Consider the following 13,183-nt stretch of genomic DNA (forward strand, 5'->3'; position numbering starts at 1 on the left):
TTTTGTGACCCTCCTCTGGACCCGCTCCAACAGATCCGTGTCTTTCTTATGCTGAGGGCTCCAGAGCTGGACGCCCCAGGTGGGGTCTTACCAGCGCAGAGTAGAGGGGCAGAATCAAACTCCCTCGACCTGCTGGCCACGCTTCTTTTGATGCAGCCCAGGATATGGCTGGCTTTCTGGACTGCAAGCGCACATTGCCGGGTCATGCTGAGCTTCTCGTCAACCAACACCCCCAAGTCCTTCTCCTCAGGGCTGCTCTTAATCTGTCTTCCGCCCAGCCTGTATTTGTGCTTGGGATTGCCCCGACGCATGTGCAGGACCTTGAACTTGGCTGTGTTGACTTCATGAGGTTTGCATGGGCTCACCTCTCAAGCTTGTCAAGGTCCCTCTGGATGGCATCCCTTCCTTCCAGTGTGTCGACCGCACCACACAGCTTGGTGTCCTCGGCAAACTTGCTGAGGGTGCACTCAATCCCACTGTCCATGTCGCTGACAAAGATATTAAACAGCGCCGGTCCCAATACCAACCCCTGAGGAGCGCCAGCCAATTCCTTATCCACCGAGTGGTTCATCCATCAAATCCATGTCTCTCCAATTTAGAGACAAGGATGTTGTGTGGGTGTCACGTCCCACCTGGATGTTGTGGGGACAGCGTCAAATGCTTTGCACAAGTCCAGGTAGATGACGTCAGTTGCCCTTCCCTTATTCACCAACGCAGTAACCCTGTCATAGAAGGCCACCAAATTTGTCAGGCACAATTTTAAAGCCATGTTGGCTGTCACTGATCACCTCCTTATATTCCATGTGCCTTAGCATAGTTTCCAGGAGGAATGTATCAAGATATAATGTATCAAGATAGTTCGAGGGGCTATTTTTTGGAGGAACACATCCAGTGAAACTGTTCTTCCACTATTGTATCCTTTGCTTATGGAATCCAGCAAGGATAAATGCTATTTATGCTATTTATGGAAAGCGTATATATGTGGCTACTAGATGTGCTTTTCCACAGAACTGGGCAAAGGTATGAGTATCATGCAGATGTTACAAAGTCTTACATATCCTTTGCTGCATCTGCCCTAAAGAATTCCACAAAAGTGTCCTGCCTTCTGAGTAAAGAGCAGCAAGCTGAAGCTGAACTTCGGCAGCACTCAACAATCACTGGTAGGTTGAAGAAGGCATATAGAAGAGTCCATTGCTGTGGGGCCATTATAACTGAAGGTATAGGCTCATGGTATAGGTTTAGGAATACTCACAGAAAATCTTAAGGAAGCTTGAATAGCTGCATTTGTTAATAGCCCCTTCATTGCCTAGCCAATTCCATTCACTGTTTTTCCATGTTCATGTTTTCCTCAAGTTTTCATAGCTTCTGGGCCTGAGGAATTGCTTGAAATACTGCATGAAGCTTTTAGTACTTGGGAACTGCTGCTCTCACGGTGTACTCAGTAAGAAGTTATTTCAAAAACATCAAACCCGGCTCTGTGTACTTTACATTGGCTTCCCATAGCACAGCTCAAAGGTGGTAATTTGGTCCTTATGTTCAAGGTGCTTAATGACCGGGCCCTAGATTCTCTAAAAATAATCTAGAATTCTGAGTAAAGACTTCTGCTTGCAACTTCAATCCTCCGGTGTAATGTGGTTTTCTACAGTAAAGGTAAAGTTAGCAATGTCGTAGAAAAAATTGTTTTGCTGGCTAGCCTAAAACTTTGAAATGAGCTGTCTTTGGAACTCCCATTTTTAAGTGCATTTCTTTGACTTTACAAAGTTAGTTTTCATTGTATCCACTTTTTCCCTGGAGAAAATAGAAAGAAAAAATATGTGATGGATGTTAGTTACAAATTTATTGCCTTACTGGAAAGATGGATGTGGTGTAACACCAAGATCTGTGATAGATGGAGTAGACCCTATTCCATAATTACCCCTCTTGACTCCTAGTTGAAACTCTTGACTCCGAGTTGAAAAATTCAACTCCTAGTTGAATTTTAAGCCAACTTTATGTTATATAATACTTAATGATACATAGTCTTTAAAATTAATTATTGAATTAGTCAGTGGGTAAGCACCAACTTAACTTTCTGTCCTCCTGCTATTTTATTAGTGCCTTCTCACTTTACATTCCTGTCTATTATACATCTGCTATGTATCTTTTAGGACACACCTAAATTCATTATGTCATATATCTGGAAATTAGTTAGCCCATTAGTCATCATACTGATCAGTACTAACTCTTTTTTTTTCCCCTCCCTCTCTGCCTGTATCTGCCTGTTATCTCTGGTCTTACACATATATTTTAAACTGTTTGGGAGGGAAATTACCTTTTTGCTTTATATTAGTAACTAATTTAACGGGATTCTGATCCATGACTTCAGATTCTAAGAGTTATCACAGCCTGAATCTATATATTAGACTACACAAGTGACCGACTGCCTATGGAAAGTAAAAGTTTCTGTGTATGACTGCTGCTTTCACACAGCAAAGAAGACAATAGGGCCATGTAAGTTAGACACCTCAGATGATTAAAAATTCAGGGTAAGTGTTACTGTGGTGGTAGGAATTTATATTGAAAAAAGTGGGTGCAAGGAAATACTTTGAATTTTCTGGGATTAAACATTGAAGGATCATTTTTACGAATACAAATTAGTTAGTTTTTTCCCCAGAATTTATCATGATTGGGGTGTGTGTGTGCGCTAGAATTAGTGAAGTTGGTAGAGAAACCTCTAAATAATCTTTGCTGCAGGAAGTGGTGGAGGTGGTTCAGTAAATGGCACTTCCTCGTCTGAGTCAGAGCTGAACCATAGTTTCAGCATCATGTTAGAGTGGTTCAACATGCTGCTGGGGAGCTCTATTTTGAATGAGACATAAAGCTCAACATCCTGTTTGTTAACAGTTCTTAAAGACCCTGTGGCAATTTCTGGTCTATTAATGCTGACTTGTTGGCCACATGTAAATTCTGGTTGTCACTTGTTTCATTCTTTTTTAGTGCATCTTATTCTTCCTCTTCTCTTCCTCTCTGCTTTTATAAAAAAAGGGCTTGGACATCAGGGAAACAGGGGAGAGGGAAGTGATCGTGTCTGTATATTGTTTATAGAGTTCTACATTATGAATTACTTTTCTCAGAAGTGTAGTATCATTATCATTACTGTTGCAAAGCTGCAGGACATTCCAGGAACCCTTTGAGTTTGTAACATTAGCCCAGGATCATACTTGACAATTGTTCTCTGATATGTCATATTTATTATTAAAATAAACAGAAACTGCCAAACCACAAGCTCTTATTTTAAGTACTTCAACCTTTCACATGCTGTGTTCACATTAGAAATTATATTGCTGAATGTTTGTATGAAACTTCAGTGTTTTACTTCTAGCTGCTTTTTCACGTTGATATCTTTTTACTTAAAGATAATAAAAAATAACAGATGTTTTATAGAAATAGAAATGTAATACACAAACTATAAAAATAACATATTATTCGCTCTGCAGGAATATAAGTTGGCACTTCTACAGTGTTATGGAAGATACCTTCAGCAGTTCGTTTCTGTAAACCTTGATGATATCATAGATGATGTGCATCGATTTAAATCCACCTTTTTTCCAAACGGATTCAGAGACAAAAATGCAGCACTTACGGTAGGGTTTTTTTGGGTTTTTTTTGTCAAAGACGTTCACAGATTCAAAATAAGTAACCTGTTTTATTCTCCACAAATGTACTTCATATTACTTAAATATTAATGTTAACTAATCTTTAATAGCTTGTCTATATAGATTGCATTGAAATTTAACAGTCATATGTATGATACGAACTTCCAGAGTTGGTGTACATTTTAAGAGGATATAAGTGCCTATAATTTTGTGGCATAAGCCAACCACTATCAACTTAATGTCAAAAAGGCAATTTTCTCTGAACAGGTTATTCTGTAACTGTCTACGGCAGTTTTTGCTCTGAAATAGTTGCTATTAACCACTGTCAGAATCAGGATATGCGCCAAATTTGATAACTGTCCTGCAACTGTTGTAGAAATTTCTGTGTGATGTGATCTAAGAACTGGGCAGAGTGCAAGAGAATTAAAACATTGTCTGTAATTTGTACCATAAATGTGCAAAAATACTACATGTAAAAAAAGCTGATGACATAATAAGAAAGCAGGATTGCATTACTATCAATAGCTTACTTGCTCGCTATGAAAAAGAGGCAGAATGCTGTATAGTTTTGTAAGTGCTCTAAGCTCTGGGAAGCTGAGTGACCTCTAGAGTATGTTGGCATCCTTTTTGTGTTAATTGCTTATCGAGGTGGGGCTTGCAATTTATCATTTGTTGTCCATGGAAGAAAGTGTTTCAGTAGGTATAGGGGGAATGCTAAAAACATGTTAGATTTTATCTTAAGCAGTTCTTTGCTGAGAAGCTCTATTTTCAGTACATGGTGGATATTTCAAAATAAAGTAATGCAAGTTATTCTGTGATCAAGAACAACAAAAGGAAATCGTAGGCATCTCCTGTGTATTGAGCTAATCAAATTCATATTCCTCTAGTCAGAGTTAGACTGTAAATAGGTGTTTAGTGAGGCAAAAAAGGCAGTTTGCTTAAAAGCTGGAAGCAGATGTCATGATAGAAGACATACTCTCTTTGTATTATTTTTTTGTTTTTCAAAAATAGTCCAGCTTCCTAGAGAGAATATGATCAAAGACTATGTTAATCCATTTTATTTTGTTTTTTTAAAAATGCTTTGTAAATAAATTTGAAATTCCAGAGATGGTTTCTCCTGTTTTCTATATGTCTGCTTAGACCTTGAACCAATCATAGTGCCAGATGTTATCATGAGTCTGTACTGAAATGCCCGTTCTGTAACTTGGCCTTTAGACACTGAGATATCCCTACATTTTCAGATATGGAATCTAGTTTGACAATGATCTCTACAATTGGAAATGGATAATGATGTGTCAAATGATTACATCTAAAGGCTTTATATGTAAATTTTTTTGCCAGGTTCCTGCAGCTAGCTTTTGTTTTTTCATGTAACACTAAGGAAATCACAGAAATGAAGTTCCAGGGCTTGAAACTTCCAGTTTCAGTGAATTAACTGCAAAAAATAATATAATTTCAAATATTATCAGGTTAGTAGGCTTCTGAGAGGTTGATAGTTACTGACTGGCCATGTCCCACTTAGCTCCTTTTCTCACATGTTGGTTTGTTCAGATGATACTGTACTCCAGACAAGACAGATCACATTACGTTGGGTATTACAAGGAAGAGAAGGAACAATGCATCTGTAGAAGAGAAAAATAATGGATGAGAGTGAGAAATAAGATATCTGTGATACAGATGGAGAAGTGCAGAAAAGTTAAGAGTTGCCTTAATTTACAGAGGACATCTACAGAGAAGCCAAGAATTAAAGCCAGATTCTTTGAATATCAGTTTAATGCCTCATTTATCCTTTCTCCCTATGCCCCTTTCAGCAGCCCTAGTGCACTAGGTGCATTTTTATCCTGTGACGCAGTGGAAACTGACTCATGCTAATGGTACAGCAACCTTAAAGCTTTAGCAGTTTCTCCATATTCTAATTCTTATTTCAATGTCACACTGATTTTTTTCTGGTATGCTTGATCTCTTAATAATCACCATTTTGTTGTACTTTGCTGATGTTAAAACTGATGTATGCATCTATTTTATCTCTATATATTAATTTTACATGTGTTTCCATATGTTTTAGTTCCATGCTTTGCAAGAGAGGAATGTTTGCATTTATCAGATGATTTGCAGCAGTGACAGAAATCTCCAGAATCAAGGGTCCCTGCAGACTTGTTTCAATGTCTTGTCCTCATTACGACTCACTATGCAAGTGGCTCTACCTCAGGAGAATTTGTGTTGGCTTATCTACAATGGTACCTCAGGCTTTCCATTTACATTTCTTTGCTAAGCAAACCTGTGGAGGGAAACTTTATACATATTCTTTATGGTCAACCTAAGGGTCATGAATAAATCTCTAGTTAGTTTTCAATCGCAGTAGGGTTTTTTTTTTTGTTGTTGTTGTTTTTTTCCCCTCCTAAAATAAGGGAATTTTAAACTGAAGTTTATACATAGTGTGCCTTTTTCAGATGGACTGTTGTAAAGGTAATGGCTTTTTCATTATAGCTGTGGTTAATGTGTACTAATAAATGAAATCTAACAGCAAAATAAGGGCATTTTTTGAGTGAATCCTGATTTTAAAAAAACCTCATAAGATAATTTATCAATAAAATGTTTGTGTTAATGGGTTTGTTTTTTTTCTTTTTAAAAAGGGGATTGCCGATCTAAGAGTAGAAAATTATTGTCTGTCCATGATATTACATCTTTGTATTTTTTTAAAATGATCTTTAAGGCTGGAGTTAATAATAAAACTATTCTAAAAAATAGCATATGACATTTAAGAATTTGAATCTCTCTGTATATGATTTTTGTGTGCTACTTATAAATGCTTGAATTAGGAAAAAAGATGAGGAAAAAATGGAACTTCCATGAACTAAGTACACAGAGAATGGTGTATCAAGATTTTTATTTCAAGAACAACAACAGTATATTTTTGCTTTGAAAGGCAATGTTATTTAGTCAGAAGTTAAAAGACTATTATTAATTCGTTCTACTATGGTCAATTGTTGCAATAGAAATTGAGGAGATAATGTGTTTTTAATTTAATTTTGGAAAATTTACTTTCTTTGAGCTATAATTGGTCAAAATTCTTAACCTTTTGTTTTGCTGGGACTGCCATTGCCCTCAGTCCCTACTTTTGAGGTGTGATTTTTATGGGAGAAGAATTGAAATTAAAATACACTCACCTGCCATTCTTAAGTCCCACTACCTGTTTGTGGGACAGGTCTCTGTACCAAGCCAATAATCTGATTAGAAGTAAATGTTAGGTGATAACTTAGATTTTTCCCAGTTCCTGAGCATTTTTCTGCAATTTCTGGCAATAGATTTTGTGCCTCATTACACATTTGACTGATAAAAAAAAAATCTTCCTAATCCTTGCTCAATTCTTGCTTATTTGGATAATAACACCCTTCTATCTATGACAGTTGACATTGTGATGCCTCCACTGCCACAGGTGTCCCTTTCTGAACATTTGTACAGACAGAAGAATAGACTTCCCCCCCGCCAGAACCGCAATGTCTTTTATACTTCTAGGGCTGATTTTTTAAAAGCAATTTTGTGACATAGCCTAAATTAAGTACATTTTTGACAGGATTTTATTTGTAAGTCACTTTGATGCTTTTGAAAATTCTATTCACAATCAATTTTCTTCATTTTACTTATCATACTTAATATCACGTAATAGTGCTGGTGTCTGCTTGGAGAGTGCCATGACAGACTAAAAGAATCACATAAGGTAAGGTCTGTGAGGAGAGGTAGTATTTTTTTTTAAAGAGGCTGGCATTTGGGAATAAAATAAGATTTTTCTCTCTATCAATTACTTAATAAAAATTTGATATAGTGCGTTTTTAAGATTTCATTCTTTTATGGTACTACTTCATTGTGTAGGTATTTTTGAAGCTAATATCGCCCAAGAATTTAATGTCTTCATCTTCTCTAATTTAAAAGTAGTTATAGAAAAACTACTAGTTTATTTTTCAGCCTCTGGAAATAACAACCCAGATATTAAGAAGAAGTTTCAGTTGGTTAGCATGACAAATTTCATGTAGGATTATAGAACTTACCTGTTTTTTACTTATTTTATTTTCTTTTTGCAGGTACTATTCATATTTACACCATATGCAGACATTTGATGATGAGAGGTCAGTCTGCTAAGGTATGGCAAAATAAATAGAAACATTTGAAAAATTTACAGAAGATTGAAAAATGCACCTGTATTTTGCATAATACTGTACCCTGACATATCTATTTCATTGTCATTGCCAATAGTAGCACTTTGTCACAAGGGAATAAATGTCTAGATTGCAAAATGGCCAATTTCTAAGCCCTCGTGTCTTTATGCTCCTTCCTCAGTTGTGGCATGGAGCCCAGCATAATGTCTTGCTGGTCTTTGAGATGGGATATGTTAGACTGTTTCAGAGGGCTCTAGATGCTTTTTTTTGCGCAACTGTATCAAATCCCAAGAATTGGTCTTTTGTTTTGTAAAATGTGGAAATGTACTGACACCTGGTGGCTAGGTTTTTAGTTGTAAAAAACCTTGGCCTTTCCCCTCTGCCTTTTTCTTTTCAACTATGAATGCAATTTTTGTTTGTCTTAGCTTTACTTTTTTCTCCTAAAATTTGAACAGAGTCTGGCTCAGCCTAGATCCAGTATATTTTCTTATCTGTTGGTTATATTAATCTTTCATTGAGCAGGAAAGATTTTTTTCTCTTTGAACATCTTTTATTGAAATCAGAAGTGATTTAGCACCTCCTTTAATGTATTCAGGCTTTTGCTATACAGGAAACAGAGGAACTGATCGTAGGCATTTCAGATTCCTTTAATTCAGACAAAAAGAAAATCCGTATATTGACTTAATTTAGGACTAAGGTTGTGCGTATTTTGTGTACCTCAGGGAACAGCTGACCCAAAGAAAATACAAGGGGAAGATATTGTTCAATCAATTTAGTAGGACTAATTCTTAAAATTAGGCTGCTGCAATGACTATGTTGGCCCTAAAGTTAAAAGCCAATAGTGTAGTTCCATGGTTGTAAATTAATCTAAATGCAGGCTGTCACCAAAGAAGGCAGACTCCATTGCATCCGTGCAGGCTATCACCAAAGAAGGCAGACTCCATTGCATCCCAAATAAGCTTGCTGATCTAGTTGAAAACTTAGAAAAAAAAGATCACTAGAGCTGACACAAAGGAGAGGGAGAACTCTCAAGATAAGAGCAGATGAGAGAGAAGGGGAGGACCTCTGTCTGGTGGCAAGGCTATAGTGAACTGGAGTGGTTAAAGTAGTTTGGAAACTAAAATATGATGCTTGACCACAGTTTCAGATGGGAAAAAAACAATAATATGCAGGAGGAATGCTTTGTAGTCAATAAAACATGTTAAAAATACAATTTCTGTGATTTTTTTTCCTCTTTTAATTTGTTCTACCAGGTGAGGATAAATCTTTGTATGTGTCCTTTAGTATATTTCTATAGTTTAAAATGCATTCAGTTTAAAACTGGATTTCTTCAATACAGGTCCTGGAATACTTACTGTGGGCCAGTATATGTATGGAATCATCCATTCCACTCTTATCTGTACATTATTTGACGTGGAGAGCCACCCTATATACTGCAGTCTCTCAGTGTTATTTTGACTGTCAAGCCGGCATTCATGGAGAGGTATCCTGATTTACCATACGTAGCATTTCAGATGCAATCAAATGGGAAATAAATACTTATTTAAATATTCCTGCTTATTATCAGCTTGTATGTATTTGGAGTTCTGTCCATATTCCAAAATTTACCTGCAAAGTGGAGGTGTGTTTCCACATGTAAATTCTCAGTGTTATTTTGACTGTCAAGCCGGCATTCATGGAGAGGTATCCTGATTTACCATACGTAGCATTTCAGATGCAATCAAATGGGAAATAAATACTTATTTAAATATTCCTGCTTATTATCAGCTTGTATGTATTTGGAGTTCTGTCCATATTCCAAAATTTACCTGCAAAGTGGAGGTGTGTTTCCACATGTAAATAAGTAATCAATTCATAGTTAAATGCAATAGTACTTCCTAATATAATCATAGTCATAGACTTCTAGCATTAAGTAGTGGCCAGCCCCCCTGCATATATACAAAAGCTATTTTGCAAAGGTTTTCTTTTCCTTTTCAATTACTGTTCATGACGTGGCTTTCATTGCAGCTCTTTGCAGTTGTCTGAATTCAAGAATGATACGATTCTAAAATTAAATACCAACATACAGAATTTGAAAACAGAGTATAAATTTTTTTTTTTTTTAATACTTTGGACAGATATTTGCTCGCCGTGGTCTGATTAAAATTGATGAACTGAAGCAATTAGAAAATATCACTTCTTCGCTGGAAAATTCAGAGACAAAAAAGATTTTTAGAGAGGCCACTCTAAAGGTATCATTCTGCAATTCATTATAAACAGGTAGAGTAGTTACAATCTCTATGAAAAGAACATGTTACACAGTTATTTACTTACTTTTTTCTTTGTGTCAGATGTCAGTAATGATTTTCAAGAGAGCAGTATATGAATCCAGAAGAAAGCCAAAAAGCTGCTTTCGACCTAAGTTAAGAGTTAGCCTGAAAGAAGCACAAAATGTAAGTCTAACATTTTGTATAATCCTTCTCTGTTTACTATTTGCCTGTGGTGAAGTGAATATATGATATAGTTCTAGTTAATATACATGGTGCTATTCACAAGGAGAAAGTTTTACTCTTTCAATTTCAGAGTTAACATAATTTTTTGTTAAAATCCAGAAAAAATTTGAAAGGAGGGAAGATGTAGTAATTACTACTTTAGAAAATTTTGATTTTTCTAGCATTTTTTTGTTTAGCAGTTATGTTAGCAAGAAAAATAAGAGAAATCTTGTTCAAATTCGTACCAAGTGTATGGGAGTCCTGAGTTTGCCCTGCTGTGTTAAATAACTGTGAAGATAAAGGGGTTCTTTGAAAAAAAGTTACTGTGTTTTTGAAGTTTTTTGTACTTACATGGGAGAACTCTCTTAAGTCTTGAGAGATTGTCTTGAAGGTCACTTACTTTTCTGCAAGATACCATGAATTAGAGAAAGGCATCCAGTATACAAAGTAGACTTTTAAGGAAGTAATGAATTTCCTCAAATTTCACTCTTTCCTTGTGTTCTTTACAGCCAGTGTCAAAATTCAGTGATCCATTGGGATAAGAATTATAAATAATCAAAGAAAATGCTTTTTTGTGTGAGTGCATTGTCCCTTTTTTGGTCCCTTTATGCAGACTTCAATATGTCAAACTTTAGTAGTTAAGTTTATCTTTATGCCATTATGCTACTATGTGGGATCGTAATGGTTGTGCATCTTACTTAGATTGTATCATCCATTTTTGGTCATAGGTCAATAGGTCTTTTGAATTCAAGACCTCTCCTAGATGCAGGACTGCACGGATAGAACAGAAAGTTCTCATTTTGATTTCACTGTGCCAAAGAGGACGCCTCTATCTGAGTGGTTCTTCCCTTTGTGATGGACAGATGGTTTTTCTGCTTTCCTACTGTTTGCAATTGTTATTTAAATAAATATAATTCCTGCAGTATTCCATAGGAAGCTGGCAGAGAGGAGCGACTGAAAGTACTAATCAGCACGCTCCCAAAACCACACTCTTTTACGGAGTAATATTGCTTGCTCATTGGGATGCTTTGCACCCTTGTAAGCAAAAGATAGAGATCTCTTTGGATTGTGACACTCTTTTGTGATAAAAAGCATTATTCTGTGGAATATTGTTAGCTGATGGTGATATAAATATAGATAGTTTGGTTTTATGGAGTAAATTATTTTCTTTTGCAAATACTGCATTATGAAGAATTGCAGTATTGTAGGAGTGAAGATGTTGGTTGCATGCGACTTCTGGAAGTCATTTAGTCCAGCCTCTGACTTGAAGCATGACTTTTGCCAACAACAGATCAAATCAGCTGTGGCTTTGTCTTCAAAACCTTCAATGAAGGAGATTCCCTAGTCAATCTAGATAACCTCTTCCAGTACTGCACTACCCTCCTAATTAACATACTTCTCCTAACGTCCAGTCTGCAAGTCATCCCTGATGCTTTCAGAGTCATCTGAATTGAAGTTATCTAGTCCAGTCCCCCAAAGTTGAAACTGTGGTCATTACTCCTTGTTATTCTATCCGTTTCTACTCAGAAGAGTTTGGCTTCTTTACTTTATCAGTCTTCTTCAAGTAGTTGTGGGCAGCTATTAGGTCATCCATTAGCCTCCTCTTTGCCAGACTAACTAAGGCTTCCTCAGCCTATTCTTTGACATTTTATGCCCCTAATCATCTTGATAGACCTCCACAGGACCCTGTCCTGTTTCTTAACATTCTTCTTACACAGAGGAGCCCAAAAGTGGACATAGTACTCTAAGATGGAGCCTCATGAGTTTCAAGTAAGGGAAGAAAATAACCTCTCAATGTGCTGTTTACACTTCTTCTAGCGTAAGCCAGTCTGCAGTTTGCCGCCTTTGTGACAAGAGGACACTGCTGGCTCAAGTTTAACAACCAGGTCTTTTTTGGCAGCGCTGCTACTCCAAAAGTTCGTTTCCAGTCTGTACAGATGCGTTCCTCCTCAGATGCAGAGCTTGACACTTTTCCCAGTAGAACTACTTCCTCAAGTTTCTCAAGGTCTCCTTGGACTGAAATTCCATCATCCTTTAATTCTCATGGTGTAGATATAGATCCATTACATATGTACCTCATAAGAAAATGGCAAAATTGAGGAATCTCTTTGCATTTTTTGAAAGACAAAAGGAACGAGATACTACAAAGTGACATTTTCTTTGCCACAGTTTATCTGGTGCTAGAACAGATTCAAACATTCAGAGCTGAACAAATAGGTTAAATCTGGATTTTTTTGTTCATATTTATCTAATTTATTAATAAAATACTCTGGGATAAGCTACATGTAAAAACATGTACAGCACTAGGTACAGTAAAAGCCAAATAATTTGAAATAAAAACAATGTATTTTCTGTCTTTAATTGTTCAATATTGATATAATTTTTATTTAATTATTTCTTTGCCATTAGTCTATATTATGGGTTTTTTTAAAAGAAAATTGGCTGTATTAGAAAGACTTATCAGAAGCAACTGAGATTGCTCATTTGATACTGCTTATGGTTAATAGTAAAATTATAATGAAGTTATACCAATATGTTACAGATGTGATCTAATTGTATTGAATGCTTCTGTTACATAAGTTATTCATCAAAGCTTTTTAAAAGATTATCTGATAATTCAGTTTCAAATCATTGACTTGAATTGTAATTAGTATTAAACAGTTGCATGGACAGCACAGTTGATCTGTTCCAAACCTCACTTACTGGAAATTTCCCATTATCCAAGATAGGGCCCAAACCTCAACATGTTCAAGTATGTGTGGTTTGCACATATAAAGGTACTGGTCAACTTTCTCAAGGTCAGTTGATTCTGGAAGACTTAAGTACTTCTGAATGATGGTCATCTAAAAGTCTTAATGAACAATTAGGATATTAGGAACTGTCGTGGTTTAACCACAGCCGGCAACTAAGCACCACGCAGCAG

At 36.3% G+C, this 13,183-nt stretch overlaps 1 protein-coding gene across 1 annotated transcript in view; it reads left to right on the plus strand.

Annotated features, from left to right (window-relative positions):
* Positions 1–13,183, plus strand: part of CFAP54 (cilia and flagella associated protein 54) — a 162,708-nt gene that overhangs the window by 50,380 nt on the left and 99,145 nt on the right. Inside the window, 6 exon segments of the mRNA XM_019474036.1 lie at positions 3,477–3,623; positions 5,701–5,872; positions 7,715–7,773; positions 9,129–9,272; positions 9,907–10,020; positions 10,120–10,221. Coding sequence (XP_019329581.1) covers positions 3,477–3,623; positions 5,701–5,872; positions 7,715–7,773; positions 9,129–9,272; positions 9,907–10,020; positions 10,120–10,221 — 738 coding nt within the window.

The sequence above is a fragment of the Aptenodytes forsteri genome, unplaced genomic scaffold, assembly GCF_000699145.1.
Source record: "Aptenodytes forsteri isolate BGI_AS27 unplaced genomic scaffold, ASM69914v1 Scaffold360, whole genome shotgun sequence".
Classification (NCBI taxonomy): domain Eukaryota; kingdom Metazoa; phylum Chordata; class Aves; order Sphenisciformes; family Spheniscidae; genus Aptenodytes; species Aptenodytes forsteri.